The sequence below is a fragment of the Mastacembelus armatus genome, chromosome 1, assembly GCF_900324485.2.
Source record: "Mastacembelus armatus chromosome 1, fMasArm1.2, whole genome shotgun sequence".
NCBI lineage: Eukaryota > Metazoa > Chordata > Actinopteri > Synbranchiformes > Mastacembelidae > Mastacembelus > Mastacembelus armatus.
Genome location: NC_046633.1, coordinates 12888035 through 12908523, shown reverse-complemented (window position 1 = coordinate 12908523; position 20489 = coordinate 12888035). Strand labels below are relative to the sequence as shown.

Here is a 20489-nt window from a genome sequence, read left to right as displayed (position 1 = left end):
CTCTCACTCCTGCTCGGTGTGCCACATGTTTAGTTATTCCTCTGCCTTCTTTAGTGATAATGATACCTGTAAACTTGTAATATGCAAGGTTCTGATAGCTTTGGAAACGAGGACTTTTGAACAAAAACCAGCTAGCCTAGTCCCGTTAGCTGGTGTGGAGCCACCGATCTCAGGGTCTGTTAACTGTCCAATGGCAGCTCTGGAGCAGCCCAGAGAATTAGCCTGGGTGACGGTCCCACGGAAACATACTCTTAAGCAGAAGCCCAGGGCTCATCACCTGCCTGTTCACGTTTCTAACTTTCCCCGCTCAGCGACCCGATGAGAAACCGACTCTGATAATTGGTGATTCCATAGTCAGAAACGTGAAGCTAGAGACACCAGTGACCCGAATATGCCAATCGGAGGTCACTAAAATTAATGTTGAGTCGGTGTGTAACTTTGCCAGAACAATGTCGGATTTTCTCTGGACCCCTCCCCAATCTGACCAGCAATGACATGTTTAGCCACATGTTCGTTCTGTCGCTGGCTGTCTAGGTGTCCAGCAAACCATGTGGGCTTCATAGACAATTGGGCCACTTTCTGGGGAAACCTGGTCTGGTAGCGACGGACGGCATCCATCCCACCTTGGATGGTGCAGCTCTCATGTCTAGAAATCTGGCCGAGTTTATTAGCCAACCTAAAGTTTTACAATCCAGAGTGGGGACCAGGATGCAAAGAGTCTAAAACGCCTCTCTGCAGTTTCCTTAGCGCCGTCACCCATCAAACCACACAGAGACTGTGTTTTCTCCTTGAACATCTAAATCATATAAATCAGAAGTTAACTCAAGAGGAATTTTTCATAAAAACCTAATAAAAATTAAGACCACTCCTCTTATTGAACAGAAACACAGACCAGTCAGATGTGGATTATTAAATATCAGGTCTCTTTCGTCTAAACAGTGATTTGATAACTGATCACCAAATTGACTTACTCTGTCTTACTGAAACCTGGCTGCAGCAGGATGAATACGTCAGTCTGAATGAATCAACCCCCCTTCAGTCATAAAAATTGTCATTGACCTTGAAACACAGGTCGAGGTGGAGGAGTAGCTGCAATCTTCCACTCAAACTTATTATTAAACTTTCATCCTCAGAACAGTTATAACTCATTTGAGAGCCTCACTCTTGGCCTCTCACATCCAAACTGGAAAACACAAAACCCAGTTCTACTTGTCATTGTGTACCCTCCACCTGAGTTTTTAACTGAATTTCCAGACTTCCTGTCTGATTTAATACTTAGTTCAGATAAAGTCATTATAGTGGGAGATTTTAACATTCATGCAGATGTTGAAAATAATAGCCTCAGCACTGCATTTAATTCAATGTTAGATTCAATTGGTTTCACTCAAAATGTTAATAAACTCACCCACTGTTTCAAACACACCCTTGATCTTGTTCTGACCTATGACATCGAAATTGAACATTTAATAGTTTTTCCTCAAAATCCTATTTTGTCTGACCATTCTTCTGACTTTTGAATTTAAGATAATGGATCATGCAACATTTGGAAGAAAATTCCACTACAGTAGATGTTTATCTGACAATGCTGCTAATATATTTAAGAAAATTATTCCATCTTTATTTACATCTATGCCATGTGCCAACACAGTGGAGGGCAGCTGCCTCAATCCTACTCCCTATCAAATTGATCATGTTGTTGACAGTGCTGTAGCCTCACTGTGTGATACTCTTGATACTGTGGCCCCTCTGAAAAAGAAGTTAGTGAATCAGAGGAGATTAGCTCTATGGTACACTTCGTACATATTCGTACCTTAAAGCAGGCATCATGAAGGCTGGAAAGGAAGTGGTGTTCCACAAATTTAGAGGAATTTTATCTAGCCTGGAAAAACAGTCTATTAACATATAAAGAAGCTCTCTGTAAAGCCAGAACTGCATACTATTCATCACTAATAGAGGAAAATAAGAACAATCCCAGGTTTCTTTTCAGCACTGTAGCCAGGCTGACAAAAAGTCACAGCTCTGTTGAGCCCAGTGTTCCCTTAGCTCTCAGCAGTGATGACTTTGAGTTTCTTTACAAATAAAATCACAACTATTAGAGATAAAATTAATCAGTTGCTTCCTATAGCTGCAATAAATGAATCTTCTACTACAGTAGCTCTTGAATCATCTGTAAGACCTCAGTTATGTTTAGACTGCTTCTCTCCCATAGATCTCTCTGAATTCACATCAGTACGTGCTTCATTCAAATCATCAACGTGTCTCTTAGACCCCATCCCGACTAGACTGCTTTAAGACACCCTGCCATTAATGAACTCATCTTTATTAGACTTGGTAAATTTATCTCTAGTATCAGGCTACGTACCACAGGCCTTTAAGACTGCAGTAATCAAACCCTTACTCAAAAAGCCTAGTCTTGATCCAGGAGTCTTGGCTAATTATAGACCAATATCCTTCTAAAATAGATAAAGTTCAGCTTTATCTATCTATGAAACCTGATAACACAAACCAGTTAGTGAGACTTCAAGCGTGTCTAAATGACATAAAGGCCTGGATGACCAGTAACTTTAGATGGCATAGCCCTGGCCTCTAGCGCTACTGTGAAAAACTTTTGGAGTTATTTTTGACCATGTCCTTTAACTCACACATAAAACAAATCTCTAGAACTGCCTTCTTTCACTGGCACTGACCACAGTTATATCAATTTTGTTTCTCTTTGAGAAGGGTTTGCAACATCCAGGAAATGCCACTGACACCATTGAGGTAAAGCCTAGTACCCTTTTCTCTTTTGAGAAGGAATTGCAACAGCCAAGTATTATCATCAGCACTAAAGCAAAGCATAGGACAAAGAGAGCTAATGTTGTGCCCACTTTTGTCTTTTGGAGTAATGAGAGACAGACTTTACAGTTTTGATTTCTGCAAAGTAGCAAACTGATGATGAGAAACAGGAACACTTAACATTGTCAGATATGTATGTTTGTGTCACTGAAGAAAGAGCTAGAGAAACCTTTAACGTCGAGACAGTGTTTGTTGATAGAAACGAGTGGCTCCACTCAGCTCAGCCGCTTAATATGTCTATTGTATTGTTTGTACAACAGCCAAACCACAACTAGGAACTATGTCCTTTAGATTCAGCAGGCCTGAAATGCACATTGCAGTTGTTTACTTCCACCTCCCCTCCAGCCAGTAAGCAATGTCAGTCTTTGCATTACTTGACGCCACCTACTCCTGTTGTTACTTAACTTGTGCTCTTGTACCATTGGTAATGCCATTTTATGTGTTACCTCTGTCTGGTTCTTCCCTAGAAAGCCCACACCGTGTGAAAAGAGACACTGCAGCAGCAAGCAGTTTTGATAACAGAGTGTACATTGAGGCCATTGGAGTGCCTAGGGGAGTCCCTGACGAGTACAAAGCTAGAAACCAACTTGCAGCAGGGTATGAATCTTTCATGTTTTGGTGGTCAACCATCAATAAAAATTTTGATTGGGTAAACTATTTGTGTTACAACCAGCAGAGATTCATTAATTACACTACCGATGCTGTCAGATTTATTTAATTTACCGAAGTTTGTTCTCTATTTCTTAAAAGAATTTACCTAACAGAGAAATCTGTACACTGCTTTCCCAGTAATAAGCCATGCATCACCAGTGAGCTGAAGATACTTCTGAACAATAAGAAGAAAGCCTTCAGGTCTTGTGAGAACAGACTCCTGTTGTTACAGTCAACACCAGAGCAGCTTCTCTGCTCAGCTTGTCTCCTGCTGTGTTTATCCTTTCTATGCCAGAGCGAGTGCGCAATAATGGTGGACAGAGGAGTTCTGCCGAACTTTTCCGTGGGCGATGTTTGAGCAGAGCCAGAGGAGGGACTTGACTCTGTATATAGGCTGTATATGTATATACACTGTCTGTATAAGGCTGTATATATACAAGAGAAGGAAGTGGAAAATCCATCGTTTCGCGACTTCTCTTCAAAAAACAGGAAAAAGGAAAAAAGGAGCCATGTAAATGTACCAAAATGGCCAAAAGCACCAACACAGCTTGACTGTGGCTGTGCTGTTGCACAAGTTTGAATAATAGGGTGTAGTACTTTACCATGCAACTTGGAATACAATAAATAATTAAACATGAGCTTTAAAAGGTCACAAGGAGTAGAGCTGAATGGAAATATCCCCTCTCTCTTTCTCTCTCTCACGCACCCACGCGCACACATACACACACTTGTACTTCCATCTTTGTGAGGACAGTCATTGACTTAATGCATTCATTACCACCAACTAAATGCCTGAATTCAACCCTTAACCTGACCCTAACCTAAACCTAATTCTGACCTTAACCCTCACACCAAGTGTTAATCTTCAAACAAAAGTGAGGACTGGCCAAAATCTCCTCACTCCAATAGAGTTATGCTCAAAACGCTATGTGAGTTGTTCAGCAGTGCTCACTACTCAGTGCTCACAGATCAGACACCAGGTGTGGATGTAATGGTGTGGACAGGCCTCTGCACCTTAATTCAGCATGTGTATCCTCCCTGTTTCACGTCCCTTTTCACACATTTTCGTAATCTCTCTCTTTTTCCTTTGGTGCTTCTTGTTCCCACAGTGAATGTGAAAATTATCTACTTTCTGCAATGGTTTTCACATCATGGACTTCAGAAAATGCATACCAAATCTATACCAACTGTTCACTAGTCATGATAATGCACAAAAATACTGGGTTGATATATTGACTTCAATCAGTGAAATCAAATCAGTGAAAATGCTGCACTGCTCCTTATAAAGATAACAATCAAATTTGTAGACATAGCATTCTGTAAATAGGGAAATAGTTGGTCTTTCCTGTGAAAACATGAAAACAACGAGCAACAATCAATGGAATCACTCAACAGTGTCTAATTGCAAGGCTGTTAGAAGTTGACACTAAATTGTACTGGCACATAGCATTTTGCCACTGTTAAATCAACACTTAAAATTGTTTTTTTGAACAGTGGAAACATATAAACACTTTTTAGTGTTGAAAAAACACTTTCAGAGTTCATTTAACAGGGGCAATTTTGGTGTTCATGTCCCAAATTTAGTACAGTAATACATCCACATTATGGGACAAAATACAAAGAAAATATAGCAGTATTTGATGGTCTTTTTTAAACAGATATTATATATTATATATTTTTTAGACACTATGTGCACTCTGTCCACTATGAAAGATGTTTTTAGTTGATTATTTTTTCACCTAGACTGTATTTCATATTTTTATTTAAGTTTTTCAGTTTTTTTATTTTGTGGACATTCAAACATTTAGGTAAAAGTGATATTTTTAACCAAACTTCATGTTTATTCTTAACAATGGCACAAAGTAAAATAAAAAAAAAACTATATGACAACACACATAAAGACAGTGGTGGTTTCCAATTTGATTATTGCTTCTTTTTGAGTTTTTTGTTCTTTCTGTGCATGAAAACTTGTCACACTAGTTGCACGTGTGCACGCACACACAGACACACACACACACACAAGAGTCTTGTGTTTGTTATGCTCAAATCGTATTGCCTGTAGAGCTGAGACTATGTGATCATGTAGCTGATTTATGTTATGACACCTACCGTTTTGTACATCAAGGATGTGGTGTTTATCAAGTGTCCATCCTCCCATGTTTGAAGCATCCAGCTCATAGCCTTGTAAAATGGCTGTTCTCTTCTCCCACAGGATGAGGTCCAGACACGACTCGTATTCAAACCCCACTGACACTGTTAAACACATACAGGGCAAGGCCGGTTATTTAACCCCTTCCAGTGACTGTGCCCTGTATAAACATAACCAACTGGGATTGAGACCAAAGCAAACAAACAACAGGTGTGAAAACACAGTGAACCACAGCTGACTTTGATCTGTCTGTGTTTTTAACATTCACTTACTCCTGCTGCTGGTTCATAGAGAGGGTACACACACACACACACACACACACACACACACACACACACACACACACAGACTGTCTATCTGTGGAAGGAACAACACTGTAATGTCAAAGGTGGGACACTTGCCAACTTATACACACACACTGCTATGCTCTGCTATTCCATTTTGTGCCATTTCTATTGTGTAAACTGGCAGCCACAACAGTTGCATGATTATTTTTTTTAGAAGATAACAAGAAAGGTCTTAATGGTTTTAATGTTTCTGTAATAGAATTGGAAAAATATTGTATTGTCTGTCTCCTTTATTGTTCTTATGGTGTATTCATCAAGGTGTATTCACTAAGGTTTACTTGGGTTATTGTCATTCCCTTCACACAGTTTGAAGAAGCTACACATGTGAATCATCAGCACAAGAGTTAGACCATCATTCATCCAGGGGTGCTACAATCTGGATTATAAAAGTGTTACAACTATTTTTTACATATTTACTTAAAAGTATAAAATGTATGTCAATGCAATAATATTGTGCATTTTTGTGTATTTGACTGGCTATTATCCTTTGAATACTATATTTTTTTAGCAATTATTTACTATATTGCTTAAAAATGTTCTATGTTGAAGTATTAGCACAGAAAATGAACACTAACACAACAACTAATTGCATTTCATTTTGTGTGACTAGAATTATGTAGAGGAGAAATGTCATCTCAGCAGAAAAAATGTGTAAAAAGGAAAGAAAAATGAATTAGCATGAGTGCAGGAATAGGGGAAGGACTGGTGTGTTCTGGCTTGCAATAGGTTTAAAATAGGTCAGAAAAAGAGACTGGGTGAGAGTGCACAGTAAAGTTGCAGGTCAGACAGCTTAATGAGTTGAAATGGCCTGTAAAGTTAATAACTGCAGGTTTGTATCTGATACAGTGCTATGACAAAAATGTCAATATAGCTGCATTAATATTTGACTTTTACTTAGCCAGAGTAAGTCTGTTTTAAAGGTTGATTAATTATCACTGTTTGATATTAACTATGGTCAGATGGCACAAGGCACAAAAAGTTACTGTGTAGCCACCGTGCTGAATATCGCCAGTAGGTGGCCCCCTGTGGCCACAAAGTTTTATCTACTGGGTGTCCCAATGAGAGTACCTGTTTAAGTAATGTTTTTTATTTCTCATATGCCCACATGTGCAGACACCCTTAGCTACCGTCATCATTTCACTTTGATAGTGTGATTATCCAAGGTTTGTTTGTGTTAACATAATGTCATGCATGCTTGGTTTGGCTGTTCACTGCCAAGGACAGCAGACAACAGGTTTCTAAGCTCCTCAGCTCATCTGTCTTTCTGTATGTGTTATTAATCACTGTCTGGGCCTCTGCAACAATTTATTCATTCAGCCTTCAAGCTCTAAACTCTATCTTGAAGAGGTTTGCCATCTATATTACATCATCTTATAATTACTGATGAACATCCCAGATGAGCTAGTCCCTTAAGTCAAAAAACAACCATCAGTGTTCGGAAAGCATTATTTTTAAAGATGAACAGATTTTACACCAGAAAACAGAATGTTTGAGATTGTGCTTTTCTTCAGGAAAGAAGAGATTAAGTTGAATCAGATTAAAGAAGTGTGTATGCCTTTTTTGTGTAAGTGTTGGTTGTATTTTGTAGCACATTTAACTAACTTGAACAAAAAGAAACGTAGACAAATATCAGCCCAGTAGCTGTAAACATTTTTGATTTCAGTTTTATTTTTCCATAATGCAATGTCATTGATGGACATCCAAGTTAATGGAAAGTCGAGTGTCAATAGATGCAACTATAGAGTTGCCTTTTAGTGAATGCAACCTCTACATTTGTGTCTCAGCTTTGATTTTAACAGTTGCCAGACATGCACTACAAATATTATTGTGATAATGCTGCCTTATTATAACTTCTGAGTGCCAATTTCAGAAGTATTACAAAACAGCTGTAAATCATCTTGATGTTCAACCCATTAAGCTGCGCTCCTACAAGTAATAACTCACTGAGAAGTAGGGCTGCTGGACTTGCCCCTCATTAAGGTGTCAGAGGGGTTAGCATACCTATTATGGCCAAGCCATTTGCCTGTCCAAGAACAGTGGATCTTTGGTGGGTTTCTACAAAATGTTTTAACTTAATGATAGCTGTCTACGGCTTTATATATGGGAGAAGTCAGTGTTGCAGAAATATCCCTCCTCTTGACAGTTACTGACCACAGTATAGTGTCAAATGAGAGCATTAGTGCAAAATTTGGCTGCTTGCTCAGACTGTGCTGCTGATGTCTTATTTTGTCCTACTGTTCACACGCTTCTTTGCATCTTGGACAGTACTGTTTAAAAGTTTTAGGCACTAAAAATACACAGGGGATTCTTTTAATATAAATTACATAAATTATGTTTTCATTTGAAAATTAACTTCATACCAAATGTAGTGAATGGAAGAAAACCTAAATGGGGTCAGACCACCTGCTGCAGGACCCCTGGTTCTTCTTGCCTCTGAAAATAGTTCTTCATGAACTCTAGTGGGTTCTTTATGGACTTGATGTCCTTCACAATGAGCTGTAAAATGAACCTGGGATCAATCTGAGACCTGATGGTGTTGTGTGATAAGAATCTAAAACATCTATAGTGCCTAAAACTTTTGCACTGTATAAATCTAACCTTAAATTCTAAAAAGATCAGTGAATGAAATGAATTCAGATATGCAGCTAGTTAAAAGCTTATCAAAGGCTTAGTATTTAATAATTACTAGTAGTCCAGCAACAGCTTTCACAATCCCATTGGTCACTGACCAGTTTTCAAAAGGGAAGAGAGCTACTCATTTACAGCTGTCCACCACATTATGCCCACTTGTGTCCATTTGTTTGATGTAAAAGCAGCAGAAAGTAAGTTGAAAAACTATTAGGGAAATCCAGATTTTTTTAAGTGTATTTCTATTCTGTGTTGTAAATGAAAAGGTAGTCTGTTGCGATGCTTTTCACAAAACCATGCTGCACGTCACATTCTGTCACCTTTTGGACTCGTTTTAAAATTTTACTTTAAATATATGATGCATGGTCAGACCACACAGCTAAGTTCTGTCTGCTTTTATTGTTGTTACTTAAATAAGCATTCATTTAAAAACGTATATATGTTTTTTGCTTGCTTTACTAATGGGATCAAACTCACCAACTGCCTCAGATAGGCCAAAGACACGTTGGCCATAGGCATCTGTCTTGTCCCAGATAAAGGTGTAGGATAGATTTGGCTGGGCAGGGAACCATTTCTGGAAGAGGCGACCCACAACTGCTACCATAAGGTGAACCTGGGAATACAGTACAAGACACAGAGCTCATTAAATGGTAGCAAAGTCTTAAGTTCCATTGATTTGGGATGCTGATGCTGATTAGTTGACTGAAGATGATAATGGTCAGTATTATGTACTACTATTTAGTACTACATCATAATCGCTATGAGGAATTTCAAATTATATTACATATTAATATAACTCACCTTCATCAGGTTGAAAGGTATTGATGAGTGTGTCATGGTGACTTTGAGGACTGGTTTATATCCTGCAGCTCTGGAGCTCAGATAGATCAGGTTTAGATCACTGCCTGGTATTGAGGTTTCTTCTTGTAAAATCTGCAGTAGGATAAAATAACACAGAAATACATTAACATTTGGTATCTGAAGCATCTGTTTTAAAGTGAATGTGCTGCTAATTGGCAGACAGGGTCATAGGGTTGGCACTACCACTAGTAATACTACTTTATGTTGTACAAGTGGGCAATATACAGCATTATAAAATAATGGATTTACATTTTCTTCATGTATTCCTGGGATCACAATTCTAAGAAGGAAATGTCAAGTGAAAGAACGATTGGCAGGAACAAACACAGTGCCCCACCAACTACTCCGAGTAAGCAGCAATAAGCTATGAAAAAGAACAAATCCGAAGACGTAAAACAACCTGAAGATATAGTTTCGCCAACGAAAATACTGGAAACAGTAAATAATCTAGCACATACAATGAAACTGAAACGCCTGGTGACCAAAGGTTTGGCTATAGCAGCCCGGCCTTGGATATTGACCCTGTGGAGCTCCTGACGAACAGTTTTGGTGGAAACAGGAGAGTTGAGGTGCACATTTAATTCTGCAGTGAGTTGGGCAGCTGTGGTTTTATGTTTTTTGGATATAATCCAGGTTCGCACCCAGACATCCCTTTCAGACAGCTTCCTCTTGCGTCCACAGTTACTCCTGTTGGATGTGGTTCGTCCTTCTTGGTGGTATGCTGACATTACCCTGGATACCGTCACAGAGACTTGCTGCCTTGGTCACAGATGCGCCAGTGAGACGCGCACCAACAATTTGTCCTCTTTTGAACTCTGATATGTCACCCATAATGTTGTGTGCATTGCAATATTTTAAGCAAAACTGTGCTATTACTCTGCTAATTAAACCTTCACACTCTGCTCTTACTGGTGGAATGTGCAATCCATGAAGACTGGCCACCAGGCTGGTCAAATTTAGCCATGAAACCTCCAACACTAAATTGGCCAGTGTTTCAGTTTCATTGTCCAACCCCTGTAGGTTTGACATACAAGGAAAGAAGATGAAAGAAATCTCCGCCAAGATGGAGGAAAACTGCAGTCTGATAGAGAAGCTATGGGTAGAGGTAACTGACTACAAAAATAAGACAGCGGTACTTGAACAACAAATTGCTAAACTTCAGGTTGAATTAATTACCATGAAAGAAAAATGCAAAGAACAAGAGCGATATAAGTGGAGGTGGAGTTTATGTATCAAGGCGCTGAAAGAAAAACAAAATACGGATACGGTTCATCGCATTGACAAAAAAGAGCCAAATCGCACATTTAGTTTGTGAAACAAAAATGCAGAGATAAGATTTGGAAACTTTCAAAAGACTGATGTCTGCAAAAAAGCTGGCATTAGATTTGCTGAAGATTTAATACAAGAAGACAGTGAGGCAAGGTATTTGCTATGGCCAAGGATTAAAGACGCAAGGTTATCAGAACAAGAGAGCATACTTTCGGCCTTTTGCTTTCATAGAAAACGTTCAGATATTCCCATAAGGATCTGAAGACATTAAATGAGACTCAAAGGTATGTTAGAGGGATGGTTCTATCACTTTTTTCTTCACTAAGCTAGACAATGGCTGGCAAGTTTACATTTTTCAGTTTTTCTGTGTTCTTATATGAGAAATGAGACATGGCTTATATCACTACATGTGTCTCTCTCACCTCTGTAAAAGTTAGCCAAATTTTGTTCATAGCATCCCTCAGTTCGGGGTCCCACTACAGGCCTGGCGCACTTTCATTGCGGCGTTTCTCTTTTGCATGTGTTTTGGCTGTTGCAGCGTTTCTGTCTTGAATGTGTTTTGGTTGTTGCACCGTTTCTCTTTTGCATGTGTTTTGGCTGCTGTGGGGCGTTTGCCCTAGTCGGCCAGGATTACATGATTAAATTACAGGAATTTCCTGGGAGATAAAACAAAATGGGAGGAGGGCAGGTGATGGGTGTGAAATACGGGAGACTCTTGGGAAAAACAAGTGTTGACAGGTATGATGGGGTGTCTATCTTTACCTTTACATAATAATTTGTTCACTTTCCATATTCCATAAAAAAGGACATTTTTGCTTTAAGGTTATTGGGTAATTCTGTTACATGTTTGTTAAATGAGAGCTTTTCATCAATCCAAATGCCAAGGTATTTCTACCATGGTATTTTCGCAATCCCAGACCCATCAAGGGTCAGAATGGAGGTATTTTGTTGAATGGTGGAATGCTTTCTGTTCATTAGTAATTTAAGATTGATAAAGTTCTGTTGTATGCATTAATATCTGAATATTTTGACTTGCTTGGACAGTAGAGCACAAAAGTACAAAATTGCATCGTCTGCATATAGATGAATTAAGCTATGCTTCAAGTTATGCCTAATTGAGTTTATGTAAATTGTGAATAACAATGGGCCCCAAATAGACCCCTGAGGAACACCCTTGTTAATATATGAGAAATCTGACTGATGACCATTTGATTCTTTAGGATACAGTTCAAGCTGTGACTGCTGATGGCTAACAGTATCAAAAGCTTTTGACAAATCAATAAAAACAAAATACAGTCTTCAGTAGAAATATCATTTATAACCTTGGTTGCAGCAGTTAGAGTGGTATGACCTGGTCTAAAACCAGATTGATAGTCTTTTAAAATGGAATAATTAGTTAAAAAATATCATACTTGTTAATACTAATTTTTGCAATACTTTTGCCAAACATGACAGCTTTGAAATTGGATGGTAATTATTTAGCTCATTTGTTTGACCTCCTTGCAATGGAAGGACAAAAGCTGTTTTCTAAAGAAGAAGGATGGTGTCCGTTTGAATTGTCATCATGTGTGGGATCAGCAGCAATGGAAGGAGCACAGTTAACAAAAATATTTCCTGAAGCAACAAAATGTTGATTAAAGGAATCACAAATGTCCTGTTTGGTTGTTATACTGATTGTGTCTTTAATAATCTCACTGGGTAAAGCTGGAGCAGTGTTATGAGACAAGAATTTGACAGTTTTTCCAAAATTTTGCAGGTTTACGATGTGTTTCAGTGAGAGCAGATACATAGTATGAAAATTTGGCTTTATTGATAGCAGGTATACATTTATTACATTTATGACAAAAGTACTGCCAGTCTGCAGGTGATTTGGTAGTTCTAGCTTTAACCCAGGCTGCCTGTCATTCACAGAGTAAGCTGGCAATTATGACAAAACCAGGGACTACTTTTGGTTTTGACTCTGACTCTTAAATGGAACATGTTTGTCAGTAATATTACTAAAAGTTACAGTGTTCTGTAGTGCTGACCAAAGGGGAGGAGCTCAGACAGTTTGTGACCCAGATGTAAGGGGTCTGCAGAAATCTTCTCTGCCCTCTTTCTTACCCGTGAGGTGTATAGGTCCTCGACGGAAGGTAGGTTTGCAGCCCAAATTATTGGGGGTATTGGGGTATTAATGGGTAGGCAGTCGGACTTGTAACCTGAAAATTGCAGGTTCGAGTCTCAGGTCCGGCAGGGGAAATTGTCGGTGGCACGTAGCGAACAGCCAGTGCCCCGTCCACCTTCAATATCATGACTGAGGTGAGACCCTTGAGCAAGGCACCGGACCCCCAACTGCTCCCCGGGCGCCGCAGCATTGGCTACCCACTGCCCCGGGTGTGTGAGCATGGTGTGTGTGTGTTCACTTGCTGTGTGTGTGCACTTGGGTTTTGGGCAGAGCACACCAATCACGTTAAATATATTTGCATTCATTTTTGTTGCCTGTATGTGAGCAGTACAATACAGGACCAATCACGTTAAGCAGAGCACAAATTCTGAGTATGGGTCACCATACTTGGCCAGTTAAGTCACTTTCACTTTCACTTAATTTGTAAATCTTCATACTCATACAAAAGTTTGATCTCTTCAGAAAAGTGTGAGAATGTGAACAGACATCATTCAAGAAATGGAAATGGGGAAGAAATATTTATAGAATACAAAAAAATGTCTTTGGGGAATGATCCATCTGGATTGTTCTGGTGTTATATTTTCAACTGCAGTATTGCCTTTTCATTAGCCAGGCATTTAGTGTTCATTACAGATCCATTATATCCTCTTTAAGACTACCCTTTCTACTGCCCTCCTCTCTAATGGACCCCACCAAAAGCTAAGTAGCAGCCTTCCATTTACTTGCTTTGATCTGCACTCACACACAGGTAGCTATGTGTGTCACAAATAGGTACATACATATGGTTGTCAAATAAAAAATAAGCACTGATTTATCATTGTAAAAATATATTAAAACACAGTGAGTTGTGTCTGTTTCATTTCCTCTGTGTACTGGTTAACACACTGTCTTGTGATGATAAAGAACCACACAACTGCATCTCTTTGTATTCCATTCTCAATCTCTCTTGCAGGCACATAGTTAATGTACCCATTCCTTTCTCTCTATATGCACGCACGCACGCACACAACACACACACACACACACACACACACACACACACACACGCACGCACGTACGCACGCACGCACACACACACACACACACACACACACACACACACACACACACACAAAGATAACATGGTGTAATGCATATGCAATTACATCTTTCCATTATGAGCCTCAGTCACCCCCAAAAGAAAACATACTATTAGGGTTATAGCCAATTAGAGGCAGAACACAGGGTGGCTCACCATGTGTGTCTATGTACATATACCTTTAGTTTCCTTTAAAAATAACTATTGCAGAGCTGTGGTAATAGAGTGTGTGTGTGTGTGTGTGTGTGTGTGTGTGTGTGTGTGTGTGTGTGTATGTGTGTGCAGGACCAATCACGTTAAATATATTTGCATTCATTTTTGTTGCCTGTATGTGAGCAGTACAATACAGGACCAATCACGTTAAATATATTTGCATTCATTTTTGTTGCCTGTATGTGAGCTGTATTGCTCACATTTTGCATTTTTGTTCGCAACATGGTTGGCTACCTCAGGAGGTAGAGCATGTCATCTACTAACCAATGGGTCAGTGGTTTGATCCCTGTTTTCTCTGCTCCACATGCTGAAGTGTCCTTGCCTTGGGCAAGACACTAGTGGCACTTCCATCAGTATATGAGTGTGAAATTGTGTGCGCAAATTGGTGAATAGACAAATTGTGTGAAGTGATTTGAGTGCAATTAAGTGCAGAAAAGTGCTATATAAGTATAAGATCATTTACAATGGTATTTATGAAAAAAAGATTTGGTGGTAGATATAGCAATCCCAAGTGATAGCAACATCAGGAAGAAGGAACATGAGTAGCTTGAGAAATACCAAAGGCTGAAAGAAGAGCTAGAAAATGTGGAAGGTGAAGGCAATAGTGGGCCCCGTGGTAATCGGCACCCTCGGGGCTGTAACCCCCAAAATGGGAGAGTGGCTCCAACAGATCCCAGGACCACTGTAGTGCTCTCGGGCCCTCTGGTAGAGGCAGGTTTTATTTCACAAAGTAATGCTGAGTTACTCTGCTACTGAAGAAAACTTTAAAATATGATGATTCTCTATGTTGCACCCAAATGAAAAAAATGTGTACCATGGGCAGCAGGCATCACAAAGGCTGGAAAGGAAGTGGCGTTCCACAATTTTATCTAGCCTGGAAAAACAGTCTAATACCATATAAAAAAGCTCTTCATAAAGCCAGAACTGCATATTATTCATCACTAATAGAGGAAAATAAGAAGGTTTCTTTTCAGCACTGTAGCCAGGCTGACAAAAAGTCACAGCTCTGTTGAGCCCAGTGTTCCCTTAGCTCTCAATAGTGATGACTTTATGAGATTCTTTACAAATAAAATCACAGCTATTAGAGATAAAATTCATCAGTTGCTTCCTATAGCTGCAATAAATGAATCTTCTACTACAGTAGCTCTTGAATCATAGACCTCAGTTATGTTTAGACTGCTTCTCTCCCATAGATCTCTCTGAATTCACATCAGTAGTTGCTTCATTTAAATCATCAACGTGTCTCTTAGACCCCATCCTGACTAGAATGCATAAAAACTCATCTTTATTAGACTTGGTAAATTTATCTCTAGTACCCCTAGCTATGTACCCCAGGCTTTTAAGACTGCAGTAATAAAACCTTTACTCAGAAAGCCTAGTCTTGATCCAGGAGTCTTGGCTAATTATAGACCGATATCCAGCCTATCATTTATTAGTTATGGATTTCTACAGGGTTCTGTCCTAGGACTGATTCTGTTCACCTTGTACATACTTCCTTTAGGCAATGTTATTAGGAAGCACTTTATTAATTACCACTGCTATGCAGATGACACTCAGCTGTATCTATTCATGAAACCTGATAACACAAACCAGTTCACCAGACTTCAAGAGTGTCTAACTGACATAAAGGCCTGGATGACCAGTAGCTTTCTACTTTTAAATTCAGAGAAAACAGAAGCTCTTGTATTTGGGCCTAAAAACCTCAGAAATAGCTTTTCTAACCACATAACTACTTTTGGTGATATAGCTTTGGCCTCCTGCACTACAGTGAAAAACCTTGGAGTTATGTCTGACCAAGTTATTTTATTTGGGCCTAAAAACCTCAGAAATAGCTTTTCTAAAATTATAGCTACTTTAGATGGCATAGCCCTGGCCTCCAACACTGCTGTGAAAAAATTATTTCTTGACCAGGACATATCCTTTAACTCACACATAAAACAAATCTCTAGAACTGCCTTCTTTCACTTGCACTACATTGCCAAAATTAGGAACATCCGGTCTCAAAATGATGCGGAAAAACTAGTCCATGCATTTGTTACCTCAAGGCTAGATTACTGGAACTCATTAGTATCTGGATGTCCCAGTATATCCATACAACCCACCAGTTAATCCAGAATACTGCAGCCAGATTCCTGACAGGAACTAGCAAGAGAGATCATATTTCTCCTATTTTACATTCTCTTCATTGGCTCCCTTTAAAATCCAGAATGGATTTTAAAATCCTCCTTCTCTAATACAAATTCCTTCATGATCAAGCTCCTTCATACCTTGAAGACCTTATAGTACCATATTATCCCAATAGAGCACTTCGCTCTCAGAGTGCATGTCTACTTGTGGTTCCCAGAGTTTCCAAAAGTAGAATGGGAGGCAGAGCCTTTAGCTATCAAGCTCCTCTCCTGTGGAACCAGCTCCCAGTCTGGGTTCAGGAGGCAGACACTCTCTGTAGTTTTAAGGATAGACTTAAAACCTTCCTTTTTGACAAAGTGTAGGGTTGGCTTGAGGTAACCCTGAACCATCCCTTAGTTATGCTGCTATAGGCCTAGACTGTCCGAGGACCATCGGTGCACTGAGCTCCCCTACCCTAACCCTCCCCTCCTGTCCCCTCTCCTCCTCTCCTCCCCCCTCACATGTATATTCCACAATGTCACTAACTTTGTGCTCTCTCTCTCCCCTAGTTTGTGCTCTCTCCCTCTCTCTCTGTACCTTCTGCAGGTGTCCCTGGTCCTGGGGCTGTATATTGCTGATGTGCAGTTACTGGCCCCACCAACCTCCAGTGTCTATTTGTTGTTTATTGTTGCTGTTCTTTTCTCTCTCCTCTATCCACTCACCCCAACTGGTCGAGGCAGATGGCCACCCAAACTGACCCCAGTTCTGCTGGAGGTTTTTTCTTCCGTTAAAGGGAGTTTTTCCTCTCCAATCTCGCAAAGTGCTTGCTCATAAGGGATTTGTTGGGATTTTTTGTTTTTTGTAAAGTGGCTTGAGATGATTGTATTGTGATTTGGCACTATACAAATAAAATTGAATCGAATTAAATTAAATTATTGGTCTTGATCTAAAGTTTTTAAAATGTCTCTTCTGTGGTATATCATACCTGTGTTTCAGGTATGATGGGACCGTCCTCAGATGAACTTCTGTAAAATGTAGACAGAGGAGAGGCAACAATGACAGGACTAGGTCTGATGAAACCACTCAGATCACAGCTTGGAATGTCATTTTCCTCCTGAAACAGCCAGACAAAAAGTATGCCATTTAGGCTTTTTGTTCACTGAGTCATCGATTTTTAGACTTTACATTAGTTCATTAGTCAGCCGTTAAGTAACAGTTAAATAGTGTATAAAATAGACCGCAGCTAAGAATGTCATCCTCCACATGGTAGTCAAATAATTATGTTAGTAACAAAATCAATAAAGTAAATTCTCGATAGTTCAATATAAAACAATACAATAGCAGAGATGAAGGCTTCACCATTTACCTTCTTCATGACCAATGTGTCCATCACATAGAAGACATTCCATGGTACCCACACAGTTCTGTACTGAGTGAGGAATGGTGCACGCTCAAAGCTCAGTGTTAGTGATGCCCCACCATTGGCTAGGAGATCGAACCTTCAACACACACAAATACAGATAGATACATAGATAGATAGATAGATAGATAGATAGGGAGAGAGGGCAGAGCAGAGTAAAAATGTGAATGTGGTGCACAGTACCTTTTTGTTCTGCTGGACTATCTGTCTGTCTGTCTATCTATCTATCCATCTATCCATCCATCCATCCATCCATCCATCCATCCATCCATCCATCCAGCATGCCACATATTGTTGTTTTCAGGATAAAAAGGCTACACAGAAATGCAGTGCTAATCACTTTGGATGTTAATTCTACTAAACACATTCACGTAAAAATATAAACTTTTACACAATTTGAAATGCTGAGCATCTTGCCTGTATGTCCACAGAAAATTAATGGATAGAGAAGAGTACCTGTGACTGCATTTTACATGCACTTATCTGACCAGTTTAGTTGGGTTTCTCCAATAAGCTGATTTCCTAACTCAAATGAGAAATCTGGTTTTATAATTGGGGTTGGCAGCTAGAGAAACCTGATTTCCTGAGGCAGATCTTTCCTGATAATACTGTTATGCTGCCATGTATATGTGCAACTGGCTTTCTAATTGGCTAAACTTCAGTTCTGTTTTGTATAGGCTTTGCCCCATAAAACTATTGCTGTCAGGTATATCCCTCACACTTGTGCATTGACTTTTGTCTATTGCCACCATTGTGGTGGGCCCCACTGAGCATAAATTGTTGTGAGATGGGACAGTCTTCTTCTTCAACACTCTAGACACTATGGCACCCCAGTGTTTCTGGTGTTAGGTCTACTGGTTAAAGCCTGCTTTGAGCCTTTGGACCATGTTCCTCTCAGATTTTTATCTACAAAGACCACTTTGCTTCTAGCTTTGACATATTCAGAAAAGGCTACTTCTCATCTCTTTTGCTCGATGTGCCCCTTGGTGTACTATGTCATGCACATAACAGATTTTCCCCTTTCTGATAGGATCCACTATAAACCTTTACTAATTCATACACTGCATATAATTAAAAAGGTGAAAAAGATCTTGAAATAGCTATGTTATGTTGGCAAGACTGGAAATTTGAGATGAACTAATATTTATGGACGTTTTGTAATTTTTTTGTTTGCTTATTTGATGAATATATTTTGATACAGTCAACTTTTATATTGTTACTATTGATATTGAGCAAGTTAACTAAACAAAACCTCGAAATGTATAATAATACAAATAATAATAAAATAAATAAATAAGCAGCATTTTCACCAACTTCACTTGTGGAACCCCAAAAAGCAGGTTTTAGTTATATTTTGGTTATTGCCTCGTACAGATACAGTCAAAACCTTGTGAGTTACAGTATATTTTGTCTAAAACACTAGAAATTATGATAGCCTCTCTCTTCAAGTTGTACATTGTCAGGTGCTCTGTTAGTGTTTAGTAGCTCTATGTTCTATGAATTCCACTTTCACTCAAGTAAATGTAATAAACTTAGAAGGACTAATACAGTAAGGGTCAGGTGAAACAATTTAGAGAAGGATGCAAGAAAACAGAAGGTAAGAGAAATTGTATATAAATACATACATGCCATCCTTGCGTGTTATAGTGTATCCATGTTCAGGATAGTGGACAAATGTCACATTGACTCCAATCAGGGGAGTTCCATCAGCTGTTAACACCTGACCTCGAATTACTGACACCAAGCTGGAGATAGAGAGAGAGGGAGATGGTAGAAACAGGTTGTTTAAAATGCATTATACAACATTTATGCAAGGAATAAAAATTATTGTATTGCAATTAGTTGAGCAAACTTTGACAGACAGGAGTTATTTGACTCAGTCCCTGTGGCTGTATAAAACTAGTGGAAAATTGTCTTTGGTCATATATCATCATACATTTACCCACACAGAGCACATCCTTTCTTCTCATCACTATTATTCGTGAGGGAAACTGCAGAGTGCAGTGAGGCATCACTTGCAACAACCACTGCTCTGTGGTAACTGTTCAGTGCTGCAAGGGAAGTATAGTAATGGGAAACCAAAGCTATGACAGTCCCCACAGTATGATTTCACACCCCTCATTGCACTCATATTTTTATACCACAGCACTGTTTCAATAAGCCACATACACTACAAGTGAATTAGATAATGTTCTTCATTAGAATAAGTATTCTTCTCCTTCTCTTTATTATTATTTTACTTTATTTTCAGGAATAGTTAGCTCAAGGGTAAATTAAGTAATTTCATTGTATTTTAACTAAAAGAGTAAAACACATATACACACACACACCAACACATACACACACAAACTCAACACTGTTTTGAAGTCAACTAATAAAACATTTTTATTGTAAGGTTGCAGGCCCATTCCATTATGGAAATACAGGACATTTTATTACAGGGTTGTGGCCCTCAGCTCTTATGAAAAACTCAAGCAGAATAAAAAACGTGACAAAGAAAGACAGAATGATGGCTGAACAGAATTGTAATTATGTTTCCTCCCTGTCACTAGTCCTGCTTTTCACTATTTTTTTGTAGACTGCCACCCGCTTGTTCTCTCTTATATTTAATGAATGTTATGTCTGAATAAGATGTGAGCAGGAAAGGCTTTTTGGCAAGGAAAAATCCAGTCCCTGTACTATGATCTCTGGCTTGCGCTCACTTTTTCTGTTATATCAATGCAGCTGAAAGCTCTCCTAATATTATGGTAAATAAAAGTAGGGTATGC

General features: G+C 39.1%; 1 protein-coding gene across 5 annotated transcripts in view; it reads right to left on the bottom strand.

Annotated features, from left to right (window-relative positions):
• The window catches only part of tenm3 (teneurin transmembrane protein 3), a 180102-nt gene that overhangs the window by 36321 nt on the left and 123292 nt on the right, over positions 1–20489 (bottom strand). For all 5 annotated transcript variants that reach the window (XM_026302846.1, XM_026302847.1, XM_026302848.1 and 2 more), the window contains 6 exons: positions 19347–19466; positions 17668–17800; positions 17287–17415; positions 9412–9543; positions 9088–9223; positions 5596–5739 (listed from right to left, as the gene is read on the bottom strand). In XM_026302846.1, coding sequence (XP_026158631.1) covers positions 5596–5739; positions 9088–9223; positions 9412–9543; positions 17287–17415; positions 17668–17800; positions 19347–19466 — 794 coding nt within the window. The remainder of the gene's footprint in view (positions 1–5595; positions 5740–9087; positions 9224–9411; positions 9544–17286; positions 17416–17667; positions 17801–19346; positions 19467–20489) is intronic.